The sequence below is a fragment of the Leuresthes tenuis genome, unplaced genomic scaffold (assembly GCF_036924035.1).
Source record: "Leuresthes tenuis unplaced genomic scaffold, fLeuTen1.0.hap1 SCAF_15, whole genome shotgun sequence".
In the NCBI taxonomy this organism is placed as follows: domain Eukaryota; kingdom Metazoa; phylum Chordata; class Actinopteri; order Atheriniformes; family Atherinopsidae; genus Leuresthes; species Leuresthes tenuis.
This window is the reverse complement of record NW_027325369.1, coordinates 15,004,908-15,031,473: the sequence shown is the minus strand read 5'-3', so window position 1 is coordinate 15,031,473 and position 26,566 is coordinate 15,004,908. Positions and strand designations below refer to the sequence as shown.

Here is a 26,566-nt window from a genome sequence, read left to right as displayed (position 1 = left end):
GTTCCTGCTTGCTAAAGAGCAGCGGCAGCTTAGAAAAATCGCGGGAGAAAAAAAATTGGTTTGTGAGACAAGGTATTAAAATACGCATAACTAATGATTATGCGCAGGTAACTGCAATTATCCAATTTTCCTTATGGCTACTGAGAAAATACTGTTAATGTAGTATTAGCTTCCGTCAGTAGGTGGCGACAATCACGCATCTGTTGGAACACATGCTACCTTCAAAAACACTACGTAAATATGTAAACGTTGATTGATCATGCACTAGCACATTTTATTGAAGAAGTATTTGGATTATTTACTTGATCAAAACATTACAGTGTATTGTGATGATAATGACTGTCATATGAGTGACACACTGCCATTTCTTATTTTCATATATTGTTAATTGCGGCTATATCATTTATCATTTCAACAACGACTTGTTTTCCTGTGAGATGACAGATATTCCAGTAGCTTCACGAATGCATCATAAAAGCAACTGGCGACTCAACAGATTAGCAGCCCACTGTTGCTTTTTATGGGAGCCCTTTCAATAAATTTCTAGATTAATCTGTTATTCATTTAGTTTACAGACAATATCCTACGTTTGAGTCTAATGCCTCTCTGAATCTGTCAAAAGGAGGAAATGACATGATAACGGCAAAAAACTTAATGCTGGAATTTCTGCGTGTTTTGAAGTGGACTATAACGTCTGCGGTGCTCTGAAGGAGACAGAGTAAGTAGCAGTCTCTCAGAAGTTTACTACTGTTTCCTCGATAACAAAGGAGCACCGCTTTCCTTTTTGTGTCATTATTCGACGCCATCGCACAATTAAAGGCTTGGAGACTATTCAAAATGCAAGACGTACATATCTGCCGTGTTTTTGATGTTAAAGGTAAGCGCATTTTAAGTTAAAGCCATACGCGGAGCTAAGTTAACATTTGCTCGTTAGCTAGCATTAGCCGATTTACCCTGAGCTAAGCCCATAGCTGGCTCTGGCTATTTGCTGGACTGACCGCTGTGTTCATGCTGAAGTTATGCAGTAACAACTATGATTTTGGTGACGTTGGTGTAACGCCAGCCATAAGTAACTGAGTTATAATTAAATTAACCTGAAATACTAAAGTTTTGGTGTGACATTCCACTTTAAAACGCTGTAACCACTTCTCTTATAATGTCAGTGGGGAAAAAAACAAGAAAGAGATTCAACTACCTACATTTTAGCATATTTCTTCCGCTTTTTTCTGTTTATGCATCAGGACATGGAGCACGGACAGAGACCATCTGAGAAGTATTGATCGTCTTATATTTCAGACACCTGCTTCATCAAATCATCCACACCACGTTTAATCAAGCCAACTAAATGTAAAGGATTCCTTTGGTTCAAGCAATAATGGATATCTTTCCCCGGCCAAGCGGTGAAATACAGAGGAGGAACCCCCAGAATGACTTTGAGCTCATTCAGAGGGTGGGAAGTGGCACATATGGAGACGTGTATAAGGTACAGTGAAGTTATTGGTTCCCACACTTGAAATGGCATGACTTGGCCACTCATGACTAATCAACCCATAAGCCCTATGTTGTTTGTTTTGTAAGTCATGATAACATGTGGCAACCACATTTGACAGTTGACTGAGAATAACTGCCAAGTTCTGCACAACATTGTAGATAATTAAATAAACACTGATATTGTGGCTTTTTTTTCTTTTTCTAAATTATGTTGGCCACATCAGTCATCAGAAATAACATGATGAGTTCAAAACTTACATTGTATAGCTCATTGGAAACTGGAGTCAGTTCCTCAGATATTTTTAACTTGAACTTATCACACATTTTTAGTGTAAATAAAATGCCTTTAGCATACTCTGTACTTGTCCAATAGTTGTCCAAGTCAAACATCCCATGCAAAAACAGTACCAGCACACACTGCCAGTGTACTGTAAAATATTAACAAATTTAAACGTATTACACGGTGGTGCACAAGCAAACTGATATGAGTTACTTTGCTTTATTCTGGGTTTTCTTCATGGGAATGGGTTGTGTACCGTTTTTACAATATCATCAATTGTTTATTAGTGTTTGCCTGGTTTACAGTGGGAGTTGTAACAGAGGATACATGGAAGAGAAGGCACAGCTATGACTGATGTTGATAATACAGCAGCAGTCTCTCAGTAGTTGGTTTTTATTATGTTTTTTAACTTAAAAGACTAGTTTAGTTGTGATTGGTGGATTATAATGAGGCTATGGTAGTGAGTTGTAGTGATTGTATCTGTTGAGGTGATTTTATCTTAAATAATACCGCCAGTCTGACATTCATCCATCTATAATCTTCCTCATCTCTGAGGTTTGGTCTTAGATGGAACAGGTCCAGGAGGGAAACCATCATCAACCTTTGCTTTGAGATGGCCTGGTACGCTCACCAGCCACCTCATACTCAAACATTGTGCTCGTTATATACAATCCACGACTTGCACAAAAATCCAATGACAAAGCACCGCTCTGATTTAGATCGAGGTTGCCATTCCTCCCAATCACACCCCTCAAGGGCACTCCATCATTGCCCTCATGGGGATTGAAGTCTCCCAGAATGATGGAAACCAAAGTTGGTACCCCCTCCAAGACACAGCACAGGTACTCTGAACTGCTGTTCGGTGCACAAGCAGACACCACAATCATAGCCGTCCCTTTTGCAACTTGCAGCCGCAAGAAGGCGACCCTTTTGCTCACTAGGGAGAACTCCCAACACCAAGGCATTCAGCCAGAGGCTTGTGAATATCCCCACACTGACCCAACACCTCCCCCCCGGCAACCTTGGAGTATGAGAGAGTCCGGCCCCTCTCCAGAAGTTTGGTTCCAGAGGCCACGCTGAGCATTGAGGTGAGCCCACCGACATAGTTGGACTCTCATAGATATGTTCCTCCTTTGCTGCTTCTCATTGTCAGCTGAAACTTTTTGACTGTTGGCCAAAACAACATTCAGTATGAAACGCCAGCTTCACAGTTCAGCTGGTCTTTGGTTTCTGAGAGGTTGTGCTGAATATTGTGCATTATTTGCAGTCAACACAATAACTGGTGCATGTTAAGCGCATACAGTTTTTTGAGGATGTGTTATTGAGCAGACTCGGAAAAGCCCCGAAACCACTATATCGTTCCCAATGTTTTGCTGTCATTTGTGAGGAATAATATTTTTCTGGATAACCTTTTTTGTTTATCCATCTGTAGCAGACAAACAGACCAACCATTTGATACAGACTTGATGGTTCAGCCAGTCTGTCATGGTCTCTCTACACAAAGCCTCTCTGGCCAGCCCCCACCCCCAGACAGGCTGCTGGTGGAATGCTGCGCCTGGTATTCTCTCAGCGCTCACAGGCTGAGGGCTGCAGCGGGCTGAAATACGATCCGGCCCCCGTCTAAACACGAGTTTCACTATGGGTGTGTTCAGCCCAGCATTGACAGCGGAAACACCTCAAATAAGGAAAAGTTCTTGTTTGGCCAGTCGTGCATAGATCATTTTAATGGGGAGTTTATGCTGTCAACACTTTAAAAAAAAAAAAATAATTGGGATATAGGCATCTTTACTGTTGTACTACATTATCTCTTCTTTTTTCAGTTCAATTCAGTTTTATCTGTATAGCACCAAATCACAACAAATGTCATCTCAAGACAGTTCTAAGACGCAGTCAAATTCAAGCCAGTTATAATCCAGTTCATTGTAATACAGTTATGATCTGATCAAATTTGTTAAATTCCATATTAGTCTAATTCATGCAATGCCAATAAAAAGAAAAAAGGTTTTCTGGCTAAGGCAACTATCAGTTTGCATCGAAACATGACCACACGCTGTGGGTGCTGGGAATCTGGGGAGAATAGCTACTATAGTTTTAAAAGTGCAGTGTTTGCTTATTGTTTGGCTTTAAGATTTCATCTGGTCAACAGTTTAGAGCCTCCTTTGTTACATATTGTGTGACCAATGTTTTCAATGGCTGACAGACCTGGCCACCGTATCGCCTGCATTCTTTTTACATGCTGTCTTAATATGTGCAGAATGTGGTTTAGTACTCTCTTGCTGACGGAAGCGAGACCTTCTCTAGAAAAGACGTAATCTGGATAGTGTGATCCAATCTTACAGTTGATTTAGATTATTTTACATTCATTATAGGGTCTTGCCTTTGGCTCCTGTTTGGGGGAAAAGGGCAATATCTTTGTGGAAGTCATTAACTGGTTGTCAGAGATTATATCCTCACAAATTAAGCATCCTCATTACAGCTGCTTGAGATCTATTCAGCCACCAGACAAACCTGTTGATTGATCTCGTCTTGTTGGACTGTTACATGACGGATTCCTCACGCCTTTTTGTGAAAGCTTGCTAAAGGTTAGGTAAAACTGTCTGTCTGCTGCATCACATACGCAGACAGTAAGTTCAGAGCTTCTCCTTTCGTGGTGCACTTCTCAAGTTGGTTAAAGCTACTTTAGGAAGTGCAAAGTGAGCCACAGGTTGTAAGCAAGTCGTCAGTTACTACATGCACAAACTTTAAAGCGGAACTCTCAGCAGCTTCCACTGTTGAAATTTATGTACTTTGGAAATCTCTTAGCTGCACAGGGCAGTGCATAAATATCACAAGTTTTTTTGGTGTGTGTGTTTGTATATATGTGCACTATTGACTGCAGAGCAGTTTTAAGCTTTGTGTGGGTTAGTGCTTATATTTGTGAACTGGCAGCACATTCCCAATGTTCACAGTTGGCCACACTGGAGGGGTTTGTGGTTCACGGCTGATTTAGCCGCTTGTCCCATCTCTTCACTCCTAAGGATTAGGGAGCATCCCGTCTTGACCTGGATTTGGAAGACAGTGCAGCTTACTTTGACACAAATTTCGCTAACAGCAGCCACTTCGTCTCTACAAAGTCAAACGTAACAGTTTATTTAAAAAAAAAAGGAATATCAAAAATAATCAAAAAGGAATGGAAATGTGAATGAATATGGACTTTTTGTTTAAATTTTAGTTGGTTTGGTGTAAAGTTATTCTTTGTTTGATAATGTAAAAGCACTTCTCACAGAAGTGAAAGCCTCATCTAAATGGCATTTGTTGTTTAAATGTCAGGCCATGTGCTAACAAAACACTATATCTTTATCTATTTCATTATTTGTTTTATTATCCTTTGTCTTTTTTTTTAAATCAAGTGGTAAAAAAACTGTTGAAATTTCCGTCTTAAGTTCAGACAGCTCAAGGCAGTGTTGGCAAACTGCATTCTTTATCTCACTGACAGTTCTCTGCTCCCATATATTACATTTAGAGCCATAGCTGGGATTTTCTGAATTGTTTAATCTGCCGATCAAAGCAAACATTCGGTGTATAATCCCCTCTTTCAGCTGGTCAATGCAGCGGATCATCTCTTACCATTTGCTCTGTAATGTCAAAAACTAATGAAAAATGCCAATAAAAGTATCATATAGCTCAAGTACCATCATCAAATTTAGTTCCCACGCTTGTCAGCCTTGAATCTAAGAATATTTGTTTGGCCTTTTTCAAACCAAAGGTTTTATTTGTAGCCTTGCTCATAATAGCAATGGTGTGTCTTTCAGGCTCGAAATATACAGACAGGCGAGCTTGCTGCTGTGAAGATCATAAAGCTGGAACCAGGTAAGAGTAATTGTCTTTATCTACTTTTTGAGCTTATTGATGGCCATTGTCCTGTTTTCTTTGAAGCCCAGGAAAAGAAATGTCCAAAAACACTGTGCTGACTGTGCCCGGCTCAGGATCTGTGTTGGTAATGACCTAGTGACAGAGTTAGTGTGATCCAGATTAGTGGGATTACGAAAACGGATTTGTATCACCGGCAAGCAGACAGAGAATCTGATTACCAGCCAGTGAAGGAAGAGATTCACCCATGTTTGTTTTCTCTTCATTCATCATGTCACTGTCAGTGCTGGTAGTGGCTCTGTTTGGGCCAGTCATCCATTCTTTCCGAGGGTTTGCGCTCTCTCGTCCTTACAGCCACAGTAAATATAACTGGTGCAAATTTATGATTTTTGAATTTGAATGAACTGTTCAGGTGAGACATGCTTACATTTAAATCTAGTTTAAAATGATGACCTTTTGTTATGTACCTCGGTTGTTGAGCCTTGGGCAGGTATGCAACGCCTTGTTGAAAGATTAAGCCAGCCAGCGTCATCCTGTTGAAGGACTTGCTTGTTTGTTAGTTGTTGGTTTTTTTCTTTTTAAACCCAGCTTTTCCAAGAATCACTCTTTTCTTTGCCTGAGGTAAACATCTTTGGGTGGATCGTACTATAAAACAGGTTAGACCGGGAAGAGTGACACCTGCTCGAAGAAAGGGACGGACGGAACAGAGCATTGGGAGTTTGTCAAACAGATGATAGAGCCAAAAATCATAATGACCAACCAAGTTTCTCTTATTGACCATTGATGGCAGGAACAGGAGGAGAGTTTGTCCTTTATGGAGTGTACAAACTCAAACAGCACATCTTATGTGTAGAGCCCAGTTTTCCAATATGCGGAGACAGGAGTAAAAAGCTTCTGTGATGCAGTATGTTTGTGTTCTACTGAAAAGCAAATGGGGTTATTTTTTCTTAATAAATCTGAAGAAATGAATGACTGCACTTCAAACGGGTTAAAAACTTGGTGTGATTCATCTCCACTCTTCAGACTGTCGACATGGGCTGCAAACATACTCAGGGGGCTAAAAACATATGTTTTTATATGTCTACATATGTTGGGAAACCTACTTTGACACCAATAGCTGGTATACCTCCCCTCCTTTACAGGTCTTACCTCCTTAAGTTATTATGCAAGCCATTTTTGTGTGTTGGACGATTTCCAGCACAAGTAATAACTTATGGGAAAGGATTTCTCGTGTCCTTCAAACACAGTTTTCTCCTTCAGAGCTGCAGTTGTGCTCGTGCAGTGACTTAACATTTCTCATCTTGGTGTGAGATTTAAGACTTGAACAAACCCAACACACCGAATTGAAAGCTGACACGAAGAGCGTGTGTGTTCGGAGCAGAGGGAAGCGCTCAGCTCGAGAGGAAGTGGCTACATTCTCGTGCCTTAACTTACCTAGAAGAGAAGCCTTTGGGGTGACTTGCCACTTTTTAAAACATTTTTGGACTGAGCTCAGAGTCAATTACTGTTGCTCAAACTTTTGTGGCTCTTTGCTGTCTGTCATTAGACATATCTAAAAAAAGAAAAAAAAAACACAGATGAGCGACGGTACTTTTCTGTTATGTGTGTAAGTAAAGTAATATGTTGATATAATCTAATTAAACATCAAGCTGTTTCAACCTCTCATCTCTCAATCTCATGTAAAACCAGTTGTATGTACGCTTCACTCACACAGTCTACTTGAATGATGTTAAAGTGCTTCTATCCACTGATGACATCGTTCTCAGCAGTAAAAAAAGAAGCTAAGAACATTTTTTACACATCCTCTCAACTGTCCCCGTGTTCACACTGAATGAGTTCTGAGCAGGAAAAAGGAATCCTGCTTGCCGTTAATCTGTGTTCCTTCATAACACTTCACAAGTCTTGTGACACTGCTTTATACGCTGTGGAGTTTTAGTCCAAAGTAGATGGAAATTTTCTAGTGTATTGTATGTCATTGGGCGGTTCGGCACGTGCAGGCGTTCCAACCAGACTTTAATTCGCGAGCCTAAACACTCTCAGACTACTGTCCGGTCGTTGCCTCACTGGTTACAAACTGTTTATGCTCGATGGTGAACCTCCAGGAGGTTTCACTTTAATTGAATTGGACCAGATCCAGTCTGGATCTGTGTATGGTTGCAATTTGCAGGACGAGGTTAGAGATAAATAGCTAATGTTTTTTTGACACTTAATTTTATCACACAATTCATACATGAAGAAATCCATGTTTACATGCCACCTTGTAAAGCAGACTTACCCCCCCCCCCCCCAAAAAAATAAAAATAAAAATAAATAAATAAAAGAGTTGTAGGCAATGATTTTTACCACAAGTAATATGAAGCCTGCTGTTTTGATTTGGATGTTTCTTGGCCACCTGTGTCCATTAAATGAGCTTTACTTGGACTGTTTCCTGTGTTGACAATGTGTTGATAGAATGCTAAAGCTAGTAGTCTGGTAGATCTCAGCCTCGTGTTAATGTATTCTAGTGATGTGTCTCTGCACAATTGGGAGCAGCTGGGCTTACATATTTTGTCTCTTTACGTCTTACGGGTCAGATGTGTTAGATTCATTGCTGAACTGGAAATCAGCCCTGGAAATTTGCCTATTCCACATAAACGCTATAAAGTACACAATGTTCCCTCTAATATCGTATGCTGTTTTGTAAGCTGCGGTATGGAACCACATGACCAGAAGCAAATTCAAGTCAACTGTTTTGTGACTATGGTAAACCAAAGTATATTAGAGAACCTCAAGTGTGAGGCATATGGAACCTTCAGGCCATGGTACTTGCCTTAATGTTTTTTTGCAAGTATTTCTAGAACTAAAAACCTGTGTTTTGTTTGGTATTTGTAGATGAACCATTTTACTTTCATGCACTTTAATGATTTCTCATTTTAAAACTGAGAAATCCCTTTGTACAGAAAATGAAACTAACTTTTTGTCCATGTGTCTCTTATGATTTCTCCCTCCATTTCCAGGGGATGACTTTTCCATCATACAGCAGGAAATCTTCATGGTGAAGGAATGCATGCACCAGAATATTGTGGCCTACTTCGGGAGCTACCTCTGGTAAGAGCCAGCTCAAAACACTTTTGCTTTGTCATCCTGCAGTTTGGTCCAACCAGTCGACAGTACGACATTTGTGGATCTCAAATGTAACCATCTCAACGATTTCACAGGCTGCTGCTCGAAACTCACTTGATGTATACAATTACTTTGTCACACCCGTTTGTGAAAGTATGACTCAAAGTCTTCAGCTGCGCTTGACTGGTGGTGACTTGCTCCTTCAGTCCCAGGAGGTTGCTCTTATGTTTAACTGGGGTCTCTTTTTTTCTTTTCTTTTTTTTTTTTTATTGTGGCTGCTATCTTAGAGGAAGTAAGTTCGGTCCGCCCACAGCTGCTTCAGACTTCCAACAGGTTTAACTGGAACATGAGCCTCTGAACTATTTTATATGGCTTATTAGTGCAGAGAGATGCCCGTCTTTACACAGCAGGTATATCTTGTATAGTCTTGTCACACAGAGCTCAACTGCTTACAGTAAAACATTAATGAGGACACCAATTGTATTAGAGGAACCACGTTGTATTTATTTGGGGAAATTCACATTTATTTGATGCAATACTCTTACTGGAGTAATTTGCACAGACACTTAAAATGGTGTGAAAAGTAGCGTAGTTGCGTTTGGAAGCCTAAAAGTCATAAGAATCACATGTGCTTCTTTGGTATGGCATCTGTAATCATGCAGTTTAAACAAGTTGCTTTCATGTTCGTAGATTTTTATCTTGGGGTTAAAGCCATTTATCTGCTTCACTTCTCATGTCAGTCATTCTTTTGGCTACAAAGTCCCATTTTCACACTTCATCATGGTGTTTTTCACACCTTTTTTCTTTTTTTTTCTTTTGAAAAAACGTACACGTTTATAACAGGACATTGAAATACAAAGACGACATCAACAAACCAAGACGGCGCCTTAGCACACATAATGGGAAAATGAGTGAACTAATCACTGTTTAGATTAGTAATTATTATGCTATTCGTGTACAAATAATAATTGTATTAAAAATTTTGCATAAACATCACCACTATTATCCGTGTGTTTTCCCAACCTGGTTTATCACCATTTTTTTAAAGTTGTTTTCTTAAGAATTGCTGATTTTCACACCTGTTAAACGGGCTTGCTTTAGCTTAACTGTTCCTTTAAATGCATCTTCACTTGATGGTTTGTCTGGCTAACCAGCAAAGCATTTTCCACAATGTAAATTTATTCTGCTCCCCCCCAGTCGAGAGAAACTTTGGATATGTATGGAGTACTGTGGTGGAGGATCTCTGCAGGATATTTATCATGGTGAGCTCTTTTCTCATCTATTACTAGTAAAAAGCTCTTAATATCTGTCTTTCATAGCCTGCAAACATTAAATGAAATTCTCTTTTTATAGCGACGGGACCTCTGTCAGAGCTTCAGATTGCATATGTCTGCAGAGAGACCATACAGGTAACTGTGCTTCGAAGTAATGGTTTCAATAATTATTGCAGTGTTTGTAGTCTCGGCTGATTCATAATGGAGCACTTTTTATTTCCTGCTCAGGGCTTAGGTTATCTGCACAGCAAGGGCAAGATGCACCGTGATATCAAGGTAGGATCTCTTTGTATTTTGCTTTCTTTTAGCCTTAGTTGTTAATCTGTACCCATACTGAGGCAGCTATAGATTTAAACTGAAATCTTAAGGCTGCAAATCTCAGACTGCAAATAAGTGAAACTGATAAAAGGAGATGCAGCAGTGACTGAGTAACTATACTGTGAATGCATATATTTGCATTCACATGCATATGCCTTCAAGCAGACCAGATGCTGATCTCTCTCTGACACAGCGGGGCAGCAATCATCTGAATCAAAGTCACAGAAAAAGTACAGCTGAGGATGAGCTCACTTGGAAGTGTGTAACGTGTGGTTGAGCTGTAGATGAACATGCCTCACGCATGTATAAAAGGCTTTAGCCTCACTCTCATGTGTTATCACATAGGTCAGGGCTGGACCCTATTATCTTTTCTCAGCTCTACACAGCAAGCACTTCCTGTTTCCTCTACTCTCGTCACAGGATGCCACCAGAGAGACTGTCAGTCACAGCCAACAGAAACAGTGTGAAAAGTTACACCAGTGACACTGTTGCAGCTTCATTGAAAGTCAGATCAGATACATACAGATTTGTATTGAATGTTTCAACCAGACCGGATGTTAAATAGATGTTTATTTTGAACCAGTTGAGGAAAAACATTTGCTCAGTTTGTTGTTTAAAGCCCTGCTTTCTGAATGTATTCTTAGAATAAAAACAAATGTTTTTGAGATTTATTTTTTTATTTTTTTAAACAGGGTGCCAATATACTTCTAACAGACAACGGAGATGTGAAGTTAGGTAAGATGCTTTTTAAAAGCCTATTTCTCAAGCACTTTAAATCCTGCGTGGCATTTAGTCGTATGTGCATTACATAAACTGAAAAGCCCTGTCAATCCTTGTTACAGCTGACTTTGGGGTTGCAGCCAAAATAACAGCCACCATTGCCAAAAGAAAGTCTTTCATTGGAACACCTTATTGGTAAGTGTGTCACTCTTACCTAACATGATGGTTTTTGTAGCAACATGGTGATATCAGTGTAAAGACAGACAGGCCTCTGTTCTGCCACTCAACCCGACCTTTCTGCTTATCACAGCACTCGTGTTAATTAAGTTGTTCATTTGAGGTAATCCAACCATCCTTTTGTAGTTGGTTTTGAATCATTACTAAAGCATCGTCCTAACTATGTTTAGGATGGCTCCAGAGGTAGCAGCGGTAGAGAAGAACGGCGGCTACAACCAGCTGTGTGATATCTGGGCTGTTGGCATCACGTCCATTGAGTTGGCCGAGTTACAGCCTCCAATGTTTGAGCTGCATCCAATGAGGTTTGTTTTACTTCCACCAAGAAAGATCAGTCAAAGCTTCCTCACATCATTCTTAGGCTGCTTCCTGCTTTTGTGTTTCCTCAAATGTCTCATTGAGCTTTTGGTTACTTGAATGGCCAAACTTTTTTCTTTTTAAAAAAAAAAAAAAAGTTTAGGATATGATAAGAAAATGTTGTCGACCTCTTCATTGATATATTTTTGTGGTTTCGTTTTTGGTTGTCTCTTTTTAGAGCCTTGTTTTTGATGTCAAAAAGTAGCTTCCAGCCTCCCAAGCTAAAAGACAAAAACAAGTGGTGAGTGTCGGAGAATGATCAACATGCTGTTGTTGAGGGACCTGATACCATGATCTCAGGTGACAGCAGAGGTAATTATTGTATTAACGCTGAAGTGTTTTGTCTCACAGGTCCACCGCGTTCCATAACTTTGTTAAAGTGTCTCTAACAAAGAACCCAAAGAAGCGTCCCACTGCAGAAAAACTTTTGACGGTAATCAGTTTTACTGTTTGGCAGATGTTCTCATGTTTGTGACCGAGATGTTCAAAAGAACAAAACACCCACTGTCAAAGCTTAGCAGCACCTCACCAGGAGCTTCTGTGAACATTTTCCTCTTTGGCATACAGTTTGACTCCTTTCTTGAGATATGTGGTAACGACATATTTATTGAGGCTTTTTATTATATCTCAGCTCAAATGTGTTGGCGCAACAAAATGTTCAGTTAGCACAGTTCTATTATTTTCACAATAATCTCCTCTGTTATAACACAGGTGCCTTCCTCTGAGGATAGTTGTCCCTGTTCATTAGTCCTGGAACTTAATGATTAATGCAGACCGTTTTAATTACTTTGTGACCATAAAACTGGGACTTGTGTCTCTTTTCGGTGGGGATGCAGTAATGGTTCTAAATCTAGTTTCGTGGCTGCTGTTTTTAGATTTTTCAGTCAAAAACAGTAATTCTTAAATTCTAGTTCTATTAATAGCATTGTTAATTATGTTTTGTTTTCTCCAGCATGTCTTTGTTGCCCAGACTGGATTGACGAAGAGACTTGCAGTCGATCTCCTTGATAAGATGGACAACCCAGACAACCACCAGCACTATGGTGACGTGGACGATGACGACCTCGAGGTAATGTCGGATTCAATCTCGCATGCGTCATGATTCAAGGAAAATGTTGTCCGTCTTTATGATTCAGAAAGAGATAATCAAGGCCAACATGCATATCTATCAAAGCAGCAGTCACGAATAGATGAGCAAGATCATGTGTTTGAGTATGTAGCTGAAAATATGAATTGCAAATCTCAGATTTTATTTTGCTTAATTTTTTTTCTTTGTGGCTGTCACAAATAAAAGATTAGAAAGAACAAAATTGTTAGGGGGAAAAAAACTCACCCACTTTGAAATTTCATGATACAGAATCTGACAGACACGCAAACACTGACAGAAGCTTTATCAGCAGCGAATGTAAATATTATACCAGCAGGGTTTTTTGAAAAAAAAAAAAAATGTATCAGCTTTGCAACAAAAGATAATCCACGAGCCTCTCTGAACTCTGTTTTCGTGTTTGTCTCACATTTCCCATCCCCCCTCTTATTGATTCTCTCCATTGACATTCTTATTCCAACCGTGGTCAGCAACACATCTTTGTAGCAGCCAAAGAGGTGGTACCAGCTTCTTTTAGAAGACCATTGTGCTTTTCTCCCCCTGACAGCAGTAGCACTGTCTTGGCCACGATGAGTGAACCCCCCCCCCCAAAGGCCATTTAGCGCAAGCAATGGAGCTTGCAGCAAACAAACACCCTCTGGGATGCATAATAATGTGATGATGCACAAGAAAAGCAACTTTCAGCGCTGCCTAACTTACGAGTCTCAGAAATAGTTTTCATCGGAAGATGATTCCATAGCTGTTCCTCTTCTCAGTATTGCATTATTTTGAAATCCTTAATCATTACCGTTCCACTGTTGGGACCCATTTATTTATTTTTAATCTCTGTCTCTTCCACTGTTTGTTCCAGCCGCCCTGTGCAGTCAGACCCACCATCCGCTCCACCAACAAACACCCCCGAGACGAAAAGACACGCTCAGAGATAAACTGTGAGTGAACACAAAGCCAAAGCCTATCGCCAAGATCAACCTCCTGCCTCGTATTGGCGTCTTCATTCGTTGTGTCAGTCAGCCTGACTGTTTAGGTCGACAGAGGTGTCTTGTCTGAGAGTCATCCCTCTAATCCCGCAGCCCTGCCTGGCACTTTCCCAGGCCACAGCTTGCGGTAGTGTGTATAATAATAGCGCTGTGATGCATGGAGGAGAAAGTGGATGTAAGAGAGTACATCATGCTTCTGTGCAACTTGTGTTATTTTAGAATTACCGAGTGACTGTTGCTAATCTTTTCCTGAAAATTGAATGTGGAAAAGCTGGCCTTCAGGTGGTCACTGAGGTCCCCGCAGGAGCGTATTCAGTCAGATATTGTTGGTGCAGAATTCAGCAGAGGATCCAGTTTATGTTTTGACACCATTCAAAGAAGTGTTGTTTTTGTGTTGTTGAAGTCAAAGCTCAACCTCGCGCTGTGTCCATTCCCCATGTCATCATTTTAATGACACAGTCGTGGTCCAATGGTGGGATATGTGTCTGTTAGATGTTGTCATATTTATTCGTAGGGGCACGTGCTTCATTGTCTTTTGTGTTAGTTTGTGCTGCGATCGCTTGTACATCCTGTTTGGTTTTTATCTGAATTTCTCACTATTATCTGACCCTTCCCTCCTACATGAAGCAAACAATGGAACAGACCAAGGAGAACCAATCTCACGTCCTAGCATCTCTGAGAGATGCAAGGGTGATCCAGGTTAGTTACAGTGTAGTTAGACAGTGTGTATTTGTCTAATACCCACTCACTTCCAGCACTACCTGAGAAAGTAGGACAATGTTGTGGCAAAATAGAACTTTTAAGTGACACTAACAAGGCGAGTTTCTCCGTAAGAAGAGGCTTCTTCATACGGCTTCATCTTGATGAGGATGAATAATTTGGGTGTTATAACATCTTTGTTCCTGTCATACTGACTTGAAGTACTACAGTGTTAGCTGTTGACTAATCAGACCCTGACGAGGAAGTTAAGTTTGACTCATATATCTAACCTGATCCCTCAGCGTAAAACTATTAAACTATGTGGAGATTTCATACGTTCTACCTCCTCACTGTTACCTGTGTTGCTGCAACACTTCCACATGATCAGCATACCTCAGCAGTAAATCGCCAACAGAAAAAGAAATCTCTGAATACAAAGTTTCTTTGTTTATGAGAAGCTGATTATGTGGGAGTATTTATCGGCAGGTTGGTTGATTTCGTTCACCTTCTAAAAACGTCGGGCAATAAACCAGACTCCTACTGGATCAACTGTTTGACAGAATGTGACCTCAAACCTAAACTAAGCATATTTTGCTCTGTGATTTATTTGTAATCGGGCTCTCTTACCAATATTTCCAAACTGATCTGGTTAGTGTCCAGTGTCATCTGTGTTTGTCTTTGCTGACCAACTCATCTTCAGGCCCCTGACCAAACATTCACATAGCAGCATCATAAATCAGCTGAGGATCTCTTTGGTGTGATGCCAGGTACAGTGTTATGGTTCGTCTGTGTTTTGCTTCATTCTTACACGTGATTTTATGCCAAGGAAGGACTTGTAGTGGTTTCTCAAGGCTCCTGGTACTAATGTACTTGAGTGCCACTGGGAAGGCTTTGTGTGTCTAAATGTGTTGAGTGCTGATGCCCTCTGGTGTCAAAAGTTTTGTGTAAGGAAGGAAAAAAAAAAAAATAAATAAAAATAGATAAATATGAAGACAATGTTTTTCATTCACAGTTGACAAGCTGAAGTTTAATCCGCCTCTCCCGAAGGAAACTGAGGCTTATACCGAAATGGTAATTATCATGTTCCGTTTAAACACTACTTATAGCTACTATTTATTTATTTATTATTTGATTTAACTTTTTAAATTGTACCTTTTTAAATTGTATAAAATCTGAAAAATAAAAGCTTACATTTTTTGTGCCTGTTTGCATTTCCACAGGATGTAAATAAAGATAATGACTTCCCTTCCCCCTGGAGCCCCTTTGCAGAGGGAGGAATAACAACCAGGTAGTCTATGGAAACTGTTGTCATGGGAACTGCTCCTGTTTACGCTTGAGTTATTCTCTCTTTCACTCTTTACCTGGCTTGCATGAGATAAATTTGTCTCTTGAGACTAAGTCACAGAAATGGAGCATGTACACGATTGAAGACTGGCGATGTGTTTATTTATTTCACTTCTATGCTGTGCTGAGACGACTGCATGTTGATCCTAACAATAGCTATGGTCTGCTCTACACTGTATCTCTCTAACCTGCTCACTCACTTGACCTAACCTGTGTTTGTAGAAGAACGCACTTTCCCCATCTGCAGTTATAAATGTCTCCTTGGTCTTTTCAGCTTCTTCTCACTTGTTCATGTGCTTTTGACCTTCTTTTTTATTTTTCCTTCTAACTCCTTCTGTCCTCTTTTGGCTGTCTGCCTCACCGTGTTGTCCCTCGAAGGAGCCTTCTCAAAAGCGTTGAAGATGAATTGTTCCAACGGTAACACTAACACTGTGTTCAGAAGCACCCTACACCATCTAGTTCACCCCTTGCTCCTTCACCTCCCTTTTGTTGCAGTGAAATTAAAATATGGCCCACCCCAACAGCCATCCCATTCACTACGTGTGGTGTGATGATAGAAGTCAATTCAAAATGAGCATCTAGCTGTAAAGCAAGGAAAAAAACAAGCAAACACTGCAGTGTTGACATGGGGCATTCAAATGATATAATCATGCAGGGCTAAGACTGCACAGCAAACTTCAACATTTGGTTAAAGCCTTTTGTTAAACAGAAAATGCAGTTGTAAAACGCATGTCATCTCCTGTGAGTCATTTCTGCCCCATTAACATCCATCCTGAGCCCCACACTGAGCCTGGCTTTCCACACTGATCACTGTGTTTGTCGCCTTCAGCGGGCACGTCACTTATCTGGAAGATGCCTTTGAAGAAGTTGAACCGTACGTTATGTCAATTAATTCTAGTTTATCATACAACATAAGCGTCCATTTCTGTAGTTTACATCTCATTACATTTCAGGTCAACTCTCAAGCCAGGTGTTCCACCTCCTCTACCCCCAAAGGTAAGGCCTGCAATTGGATATTTCTTTCTTTCTTTCTTTTTTGGCATTTTCCAGTTTGTGCCACACATTGTTATGTATGAAGGCTAAACGGTTTTCTGTCCCCTCAGCCTCAATTAAACAGTTCGCCTGAGGAGCTTCTACTCAACAATGAGAGGTCCCTGACCGTTCGGAGGTTCTCTAACTCAGAGAATGGACCTAATCAGGTGGCTCGCAGACGGAGCATACCTGAGCAGGGCAACAAGGTGGCACACTCACCGCCAGACTTCCTCTCCGTCAGCGTCAGCAGTCCTGGCCTTTTGTCTTACGCATCTGATCCTGGTGAGTCTCAGCACTTCTGTTCTTTTATGGGGTATGAGTTGACGGGCTGGGCTTTGTTCATTCATTTGCCTCTCATCCCCATGAGTGAGTCAAGTCTCTAAAAAGATGCGCTTGTTCTGTTTTTACAAGCTCCCAGTAAATTTGAATGTAAAGGTAAGGCAGACCGATGTAACTTGGTCTTATCTTAGGATCTAAACATTCATGTGGTTTGACAATATGATCGATAAATGCCCTTTCATCCGCTTTGTTTTTCATGACAGATAATGATTCAGATGGCAGTTCAAATGGAGGCAGTCCCAAAGCACCACCCAACCGGGATCACCGGAAAAAGGAATTCCCCGTAAGTTTGATAATATTTCACATCATGTTACATCACAGCATTTTCTTTGGAATCTTTAGTTTAATTTGGCTGTAGGGTTAAAAATGGAATGTGTGGTGTTGGAGGCCATATTTTAAAAGTGCAGTAACTAGCTAGCTGGCTTTGCTCTCAGACCTCAAATCTGAGATTCAGATGCTGACAGTTAAAGAAAGAGATTTGGCATCCATTCATGCTAAACATTGGGCCTCAACAGAGCACACCCAAAAACAGTCCAAATTCTTTGTTATTTGCCTCATTTGAGGCTGGAGCTAAATTATGGAGCTACATTTGATATAATTGTTGTTGCTCTGTCTGTGTCTTCAGCATCAGTGGTATTTTATGGTTTTGATTTCTTCTGTTTCTCCTTAGAAACCAGCAATCAACGGCCTGCCACCCACTCCTAAAGTACTGGTGAGTGAATCATCGGCATTGTCCCTCAAAGTCTTTCCTCAACCCTGCTGGCATGCCTTCACGGACACTGTTATTAAACACTCGTCTGAGCTGCTGCTGTACATTCTGTAGATATTTGGGGTCCACAGAGTTTTCTGCTTTTGTGGTGTGGTTCGGCTCCTCTCCAGCTCATTAAATCAGTGCTGACATTTTAGTGCTTCACTGAGCCAGATGCTGTCTGCTCTGAGCTGGATTGCTTTTTGTTACAGATGGGTGCCTGTTTCTCTAAAGTGTTTGATGGCTGTCCATTGAAGATCAACTGTGCCACATCGTGGATTCATCCAGACACCAAAGGTACATGCAATTCTGTAAGCAATATCCACACAAATATGCTAAATGTGCTTTTTAAATTAGATCCGATACTTAATTCGATGAGCGTTTTCTTCTTCTAGATCAGTACCTCATTTTTGGGACAGAAGATGGCATCTACACACTGAATCTTAATGAGCTTCATGAGGCCACAATGGAGCAGGTAACCCCAACTGAAATCAAGCTTTATTTTTGTGTATTTTCAAATTGTTTGCTGTTTATTGTTCACAATGGAAAGGGTTGTTAGATGGAAGGAAGAATTTGGAAAAGTCACCACAACTGGGATAATGGCACTAAAATCCTAAATGCAACAAAGAGCTGAATACTTCAGCTTTTAGAAAATTATTGTGCCTAGAGTTGCACGATACCGATGGTATCCACGTTACCCCGCAGTGCCAAATCGTTACGGTTCCTACTATACTAGAAATTCTACACGACGGTACTACAGTGAATGACTATACTAACGGTGCCAGTTTCCGCTATACAGCGGCCGCCTCGACTCTCGTCCCGGCTTCTCACCGCTTCCACACGGCAACCACTGCAACCGAACTACACAGCTGCTGAATGATTGGCTGTTTGCCTGTTACTGGTGGCCTCCGGGATATGATAGGCTGTTTCCGTACGCTGGGTCCGCCCGTCTGCTAGCTGATTGGCTGTTCGTGTGTTTCTGACGGCTAGAACGAACTCCATGTAGACAGCTCCGCATCGATAGAAATTCGTTTCAAAACGAAAGTTCTGTCTCGCCCAGACGCGCGCACAGCGGTCACAAACACGAAACAACACACATGCACACTCACTATGGCAGAAGCACCGGGCCCAAGCGGCGAGTCTGTCGCAGCGTGCTTGTGGCACCACTTAAAACAAACTCCAAAAGCCACATTTGGAACTATTTTGGGTTTAAACAAGGCACAGACGGTAAAGCAACAGACGATGGCGCTGCCACCAAGCTATAGGAGCCAAAGGAGGCAACACATCCAACCTCATAAAACACCTGTCGATTATTTATATTAGTATTATGTTTATCATGCACATAACAACATATGTAATTATTAAGTATTTATAACTTGTATAAAAACATTGCAGTTCATAAAATAAATAAATAAATAAAGGCCGCAGTATCGCGATAATACCTGGAACCGTGATACTTTGTCTGGTATAGTATCGTGGTTACTTATTTTGGTATTGTGACAACTCTAATTGTGCCTACAGGTGTAGAATCTGTTTGGCAGGCCCGCTGTGCCTATTGAAGCTGCCACGCTGTAATTAGACTGTTTAGAGGTGGAGTTTAGAAAACATTTCCTTCACAAATAAATGTTCTTTTAACTCTTCTCTCTCCCGTCTTTCAGAACTCATGGTGATAATATCATTTTTGCTTACTTTAGCTTTTCCCCAGGAAGTGTACGTGGCTGTACGTTATCAACAACAACCTGATGTCTTTGTCAGGTAAGTGATGTACTTATCACTGCCTCCTGCTTTACTGCCTACCGTCATAACCTGCTGCTTCTTTGTCCTGTGTTATCTGGCCGCCCCTGAAGGCAACACAGTCACTTCATATCTGCAGACCCTACAATAACCTTTTCTGTTTTTTACCATTAGAGAACCTCTGTTTGACTCCTGAGGGACACATTGTGTCCTCATAGCCTTTTTTTTCTCTTACTGAAAAATAGATATATTGATTTTAATTTTTTTTCAGGTTACAGTTTTTTACCAGCTGCAAAAGCAAGTGCAGTTTGTTTGTATATAAGACCGATAATGGTATCTGTGGTCAGAAAACTCAAATCAGCCATCATTTGAAACCAAACCGTCTGCATTTGGCTTTCCTAAAAGCCTATCCTTTTCTCGGTTTAACATTTGAGGATGGGATTACAAAGTGTGAGGTCTACTTTCGGTTTTACCTTCAGCAGTTTGCTCCCTGGTATACTTAACCTCTGTTCTCTTCTCCTCTTCCCTTGGACTTTGTCCATCCTCCTCTCGCCTGGCTTGATTTGATATTCTACTAACTGGCTTCATCAGAAGGTAATCATGCTTCACATCATCATCATCACACTTCTGTTTTTACCCCTGTTCACATCTAACCTTTCTGTATGTGAAAACCGCTTTGAGGGTCCAAGATTTTTGTGGAAATGCCCTAATCGTATTTAAATTAAAAGGTTACTCACTCGTTGACTCATTTGAGATTATTGCACCTAAACTATTCGATTACTTCTTCCCTCTTGATAGTTCTAATGACGACAATTAATGATGCAATATACTGTATTCTGCCGCAGGGAGATCCTTCCAGCTGTACTCCCACAATCTCATTGGGCTGTTTGAGCAGCTGAAGAAGCCCGGCCTGGTAGCTCAGTTTCAGACTCATCGCTTTCCAGACAAAATTTTGCCCAGGTGAGACTTGGATCTGAATCGTGTCTTCTGCATCTCTAATCACATTTTTCATCAATGCCCTTGTCACTTATAAGACAGGGTCTTATAAGAGATGTGTTTTTTCTTGTTGTTCTGCACCATCATGACACATGACTGCAGTAGAGCAGAAAAAAGGGAACATTCCGCCAACTTCCCTCATTCTAGACGTCATCGGATATTTTAAAACTGTGGTCTCGACAACTTTACTGTCTTTCCTCTTTAGGCGATTTGCCTTGACAACGAAGATCCCCGACACAAAGGGCTGTCACAAATGCTGCATTGGTGAGCGACCGCACCCTCCCAATCACTTAGTTTTATTTACCCTCTCTTCCATCATATGAGATCGTGGTTATGCACAAGGAAAGTCTCCCACTAAGCCCTGTCAGTTATAAATTAAACAAAAGTCTTGTAATGTAGGATCTTAGCTCCATCTGGCTGCATGCTTTTACTCTCTTTTGTGATCAACTTCACAGTGAGAAACCCATACACAGGCCACAAGTACTTATGTGGGGCACTTCAGTCTGGAATTGTCCTGTTGCAGTGGTATGAGCCCATGCAGAGGTTCATGCTCATCAAGGTTAGTTTTCTTCTCAGCTCAAGCGTGATATTTCTCCCATAATGTTGTTCTCAATTGTTTCCTCCTTGAGTATCTGTGTAATTTAGTTCTAAGGAAAACCTCTTCCACCATGATCTTATATGCTTAACCACCACTGACTCTATCCCATCATCTGTCTGTTCCTGGTGCAGCACTTTGACTTCCCTCTTCCCAGCCCGCTCAAGGTGTTTGAGATGTTAGTGGTCCCGGAGCAGGAGTATCCTCTGGTATGTGTCGCCATCAGCCAGGGTACAGAGCCAACCCAGGTGGTCCACTTTGAGACCATCAACCTAAACTCTTGCTCGTCTTGGTTCACAGAAATGGGAATGAGTAAGTCAAATGTTGACTTTTAAATTCACTGTGATCGTTTTGCTTCTAAATTTCTACACATAGATACAGCTGAAATCAAAGAGCGAGGACTTTCTGTAATTCTGGTATTATCATGTATAAATGAGTGTCACGTTGGCTGGCTGGCTTTGCAAAGCGTTAGCATAACTGGATAGTTATTGTTGGACCGTGTCTCTCCACAGCTAATCAGCAGGTGGATGCGATCCATGTTACCCAGCTGGAGCGGGACACAGTGTTGGTGTGTTTGGACCGTAAGTACAGTCTCATTTGCTTTGGTTTGTTTTTATTTTTATCAAGTTTAGATGTGAATAACTTTGTGCGTCAACATTCTAACAGATTGTTAAATCATCTTCCCAGATAATTTAAAGATTGTTAATCTACAAGGCAGACTGAAGTCCAACAAGAAACTCGCTTCTGAGCTCAGCTTTGACTTCTGCATTGAGTCTGTTGGTAAGGTTTGAGAAATCTCTGTGAAAAGCAATTCAAGGACATTGAAAAGTTGTTTACCTGCTTATCTCTGTCTTGCTCCAGTGTGCCTTCAGGACAGCGTCCTGGCCTTCTGGAAACATGGCATGCAGGGAAAGAGCTTCAAGTCTAATGAGGTACAGTTTAACCTAAACCTTTAAAGCTGGATGAAGTCATAGTTAGGCCTGGGACGATAACGAATTTTGCTGGACGATATATTGTCCCGCAAATTATTGCCGATAAACGATATTATTGTCAACACGATAATACTGTATATCATAATAATGCACACCCTTTCAAATACAATAAACTTTCATTTCTGTGTTTTATACTGTTGTAATTTTAAGAACGTTTAAATATCCTATAATAATTTGTCACCTCCCTGAATGCAGATTTCTTTATTGATCATAAAAACCGACATCCGTGTCTTTTCTGCAAAGATCTCAATTTCTGCTGGTTTACGTATACTGTTGGAGATCAGCACTCAGGTAAACCTAAAACGAAGTGTGTCTGTGTCAGGTCGAAGGGATGAGTTTGCCCTTTTCAAATTTAGGGATTCCGAGTTAACCTGAACAAGAGTTAAGCAAAGCAACACAGTAAAAGTTCAAGAGATCACAGGGAGGTGAAGCGTTTTGTTAACATGTGAAAGGTGATACGGTGTTAGGGGCTACCTGACCAGACGTGGTCCTGAAGCATTTGGCTCAAACAAAAGGGCTGTTTTCTGAGTCTGTGCCCAGCCCAGCTTACAGTTCTCCCATAGCATGGATTTTTTAAATGTCAGCAGTCATGTAAAATTCATGTTCAATCATAAATGAAACCTGTCGCACAACAGGGAGCGGCACTAAATAATTCACCCTTTGTCTCGTTATGATTCTTTTTATAAAGTGAAGGCATTGGGGGGAGTCATGCCTGGAGACCCATTCTTGTCTCGGTGGGTGCCCCTGAGAACACCTGAGACCTTGTTGTCATTTAGGCTTAAACAGATCAGATCTCTCACAAGACTAAGGGCTTACACCTCACAGGTGCCGCCCACCGACTATCTCACATCTGTCAACATGTATTCATGACATGTCAACAAGTGAGTCTTTTGATGGACCCCTTGTCTTTTACACTACAAAGTGCCAGGCAACATCTTGTGACTATTACAGGTATATTCCAGGATTCCAAGGTACACAGAACGACCAGATCCGTAGAGACAGCCCTCATTCACCCACAGCTTCTAAAAAAATAAAATAAATAAATGTTTTTAAACAGTCAGTTCATGATCTTCTTGTGAACACTAGCCCCATCACCCAAATTAAACTCAGGAATGTGTTAAATGGTCTGTTAATGCATCATTTGATACTTACGAACAGCTGAATCTATGTCAGAAATGTTGGTGTCACTATGAAATGTTTTATTGTTAATGGCACTTACTTTTAATTTAGATTTTAAACATGGAGTGGGCTGCAAAAGATCAAGTTCTTTATGGCCCGAGCCTGTTGTGATGTAAAGGAAACTGACCTTGTGTTCACCTTTGCTCTCAAAAGGCATCGTCTTGTTTAAATTAGTTTGAACTGTTCAGTGTCTGATGAGTGCTATCTTAACAGCCTTCATTTTCTTTCCCATCAAGGTGACTCAGGAGATTTCTGATCCAAGCAGAGTCTTCCACCTCCTTGGATCGGACAGGTTGGTACAAATGTACATGATCAGCATAAAGCACAAAATCTGAAGGGGTTAACTAAGAAACACAAACTGAGTTGAGTAGCTCCTTCACATTGTATGGAATTTTATGACCGTAATTATTGGTATTTTTTACTTCCTTTTTTTTTCTATTACCTGGAAACCACCAAACAACCTGCTCATCGTCTGTGATTTGAGCCTTTTACTTTTCTCTTTTGTTCTACTGGTCCTAGGGAAATTTCTCCTCTCCTCATTTTAATCGTCTTATCGGTTAAATTGTTTCTGAATTAAACTTTCACATGACTGAGAACAGCTCCTATCCCTGTATCCCTAGACACCATCCAAGAGCACCCCACACAGTCTGTGTTTAATGCCTGCGACAGTACATCGTCTTGTCCTCACAGTCTTTATGATTACAGGGGCAAGGTTTTATAAACGAAATTACAGAAATAGTCCCTGAAGTCGCTAAGACAAAAACCATTGAGACAAAAACAACACGATCCTTTAATCAGCTGACAGGAAATTGGCAGGAGAACCATGGAAACCTGGTCTGAGGAAGAGGGAAAGACTGTAGTTTCAAGAAAGTCCTGTTTGACCAGGATATGATGTGTTTATGTACTCACTCATCAAAGAAGGAAAAAAAGTCAGAAACTAGTCTTATCTTGTATCCTTATTAGCCTTGCCTTTGTCCCATTACCTGAAAAAAGCAGCAAATGTGACACATTTGGAATGCAGGGTTCCTCAAAAGATTTTGTTATTGTTTAAACAGTCTGGTATTTGTTTTTTGATAACTGCTTATCTATAAAAGTGTTTAAAACTACGTTTTCCTGTGAGGGGGTGGATGGTATGGGAAATGGGAAGGATGATCCCGCAGCAGCACGGGGTCAGTGATGGCTCCTGACGGGGCCGCCCTATACGTGGCACTAGCGCAAGACCTCTTTCTGCTGCCCCATTCTCCAATGTTTTATTCACTGGCGCCCGGGCACTGCCAGCCTGGTTTGAGTGTCTCTCCATGGCTCTGTAATTTCATCCGATGGAACGGACAGTATAGATGGTAGCTTCCCAGCTCACCTGTCACCGCCACCAGACGGCTTTCATCTAAACATGCACTCGCTGCCGTCCTGATCTGACATCACTTAACATGCCCGACTCATCACTACGATGACGGCCACGGACTATTCCCATAAACATGTACTTACATAAGCACACCCCCACTGCCTGTCGCTATGAACCAGAGAAAAATTATTTTCCTGAGAAAGCAAAAAATTTGAGAAAGCAAAAAATTTCCATCAAAGGATCTCGATTGAGTCAAATTTCTCAACCGACTTCTACAATGAACAAAATAAAATGATCAGCGATGGAGCCGGTCTCATCACCTTGGGCTCCATCAGATACTGAATAACGTTCCTCACTGCTGCTCTTGTGTTTCTTTTGCAGGGTGGTTGTTTTGGAGAGCCGACCAACCGACAACCCCATGGCCCTGAGCAACCTTTACATTTTAGCAGGTCATGAGAACAGTTACTGATCCTCAGCCAGAGATCAAACGCCTCTTAGAAAAGCGTCTGAGAGGCCACAGTTTTGGGAGAAAACTCCAGATTTGGACCTACAGTTACGCTGCTTTGTAAAGGGAAACGTCTGGTTTGAAACAGTTATTGAGAGCTTTTGTTACTGATCTGCAGGTCATTAAAAAGAGGAGCCTCTTCAGTGTGGATTCATGAGTAGCCTTACACCAGCAAGACGTTCGCTGTAGCACCCCTCATCACAAATAATGAGGAAACCTGTTCAGGCTGACAGAGGCAGCGAAACCATAGAAGCTTAAATGAACTTTATTACAGTACCTAGCGTTTTTTTTTTCCTCACTTTTCTGTACTGTGGACTGAGTTACAAACAAGTTATGTACAAGTATTATTGAAAAAAAAAGTGCCATTAAAATTCACAAGAAATGTGATTGTAATAGGAAACAATGGGAGATTAATTGTTGTCTGTAACATGTCAGTGTAATCATTGCCAGTGGCAAACATCAGTTGGCTCGAGGGGAGATCTTACAAAATCAGTAGTCAAAACTAATTGATCTGTTTAAACAGAAACCCATGAGACCCGTGGGTTATTTAAGCAATATTTATTAATCTCATCTTCGGTCAGAAGGAATGTTGTATTTCCAGACAGTGATGGAGTGCTCTGCTGCGTGGGGATTTAACTACCTAGTGAACAGGTCTTCAGCAGCTTTGGGTTATTTTAACTGCTTTGTAATATAGTCGCTTCTCCTGCTCCGCTGCGGTCTTTTTAGAACTTTGATCTAATGTAAATGTTTTCCTTTACAAACCCCCTCTTTTATAGACATTTTACTTCTCATTACTTGCACCATTTAAGCACTTTTGTACATTTTTTTAATTTAAAATAAAATGACAAAACGGGGGACAATGCTAGGTTTCGTTAACATCTCTGCATTCCCTTTGCAAAATGTTTAATGTATACTTTTTTTTTTCTTCCTTTTTTTGTAATAAAAAAGCTGTTAACTCGATAACGTGGGCTGTGGTTGTATTATTGTGCTGTGAGTGGCATCTCATGGGAAAAGTGGTTAGTATTAGTTTGCCATTATTTCCCTCTTTTGTCTGCCTTTCCTCTGGCTCCACTAAGCTGCACTAATTGGTCTCAGTGAGACCGAACAGAATTTTCCAGTTGCTTCCTGCTGTCGCCCGTTAAATTATGTCAGACCTGTGAGGGTTGGGAGCTTTAAAATAAACTGGAAAATATCTTTCGCATGCAAGTGTCTGTGCGGTCTCTGACTGGACTGAGGTGGCTTTCCACATACACTTTGCCTGGTGTTTCCTCTGTTTCCAGGCCGATTTATGTTTATCTGTAAACGTCATCATCGCCAACACCGAGTGTCTCAGGTGTGGAAAACCTACACAGCT

The 26,566-nt window shown here is 40.9% G+C and overlaps 2 protein-coding genes across 6 annotated transcripts in view; one reads left to right on the top strand and one right to left on the bottom strand.

Moving 5' to 3' along the window:
- gmfb (glia maturation factor, beta) overlaps positions 1 to 26,566 on the bottom strand; it is a 131,424-nt gene that overhangs the window by 19,663 nt on the left and 85,195 nt on the right. The window lies entirely within an intron of this gene.
- On the top strand, positions 490 to 26,175 carry map4k5 (mitogen-activated protein kinase kinase kinase kinase 5). Of its 5 annotated transcripts, none has more exons than XM_072366045.1 (35): positions 490 to 718; positions 1,242 to 1,483; positions 5,563 to 5,620; positions 8,617 to 8,707; positions 9,920 to 9,984; positions 10,076 to 10,131; positions 10,225 to 10,272; positions 11,007 to 11,049; positions 11,157 to 11,229; positions 11,442 to 11,573; positions 11,804 to 11,866; positions 11,977 to 12,058; positions 12,578 to 12,694; positions 13,581 to 13,659; positions 14,335 to 14,406; positions 15,419 to 15,477; positions 15,627 to 15,694; positions 16,580 to 16,624; positions 16,704 to 16,746; positions 16,854 to 17,064; positions 17,194 to 17,217; positions 17,325 to 17,404; positions 17,792 to 17,833; positions 18,082 to 18,166; positions 18,265 to 18,344; positions 19,564 to 19,624; positions 20,449 to 20,563; positions 20,805 to 20,863; positions 21,055 to 21,158; positions 21,329 to 21,506; positions 21,707 to 21,775; positions 21,882 to 21,974; positions 22,056 to 22,126; positions 23,602 to 23,657; positions 25,089 to 26,175. In XM_072366045.1, exons 2-35 carry the CDS (start codon positions 1,376 to 1,378, stop codon positions 25,174 to 25,176), a joined length of 2,718 nt encoding a protein of 905 aa, XP_072222146.1. In that variant the 5' UTR covers positions 490 to 718; positions 1,242 to 1,375; the 3' UTR covers positions 25,177 to 26,175. The 5 variants fall into 5 exon arrangements, with proteins under 5 accessions (XP_072222146.1, XP_072222145.1, XP_072222148.1 ...); XM_072366044.1 differs by having other exon boundaries at positions 490 to 877; XM_072366047.1 differs by lacking the exon at positions 14,335 to 14,406 and having other exon boundaries at positions 490 to 877.

Excerpts from the sequence above, each read along its gene's own strand:
- map4k5 (XM_072366045.1), top strand. The coding sequence starts at position 1,376 with ATGGATATCTTTCCCCGGCCAAGCGGTGAAATACAGAGGAGGAACCCC. Across the intron at positions 20,564-20,804 it reads CCAGACAAAATTTTGCCCAG|GCGATTTGCCTTGACAACGA; the intron begins GTGAGACTTGGA and ends TTTCCTCTTTAG. Across the intron at positions 21,776-21,881 it reads AGTGTTGGTGTGTTTGGACC|ATAATTTAAAGATTGTTAAT; the intron begins GTAAGTACAGTC and ends TCATCTTCCCAG.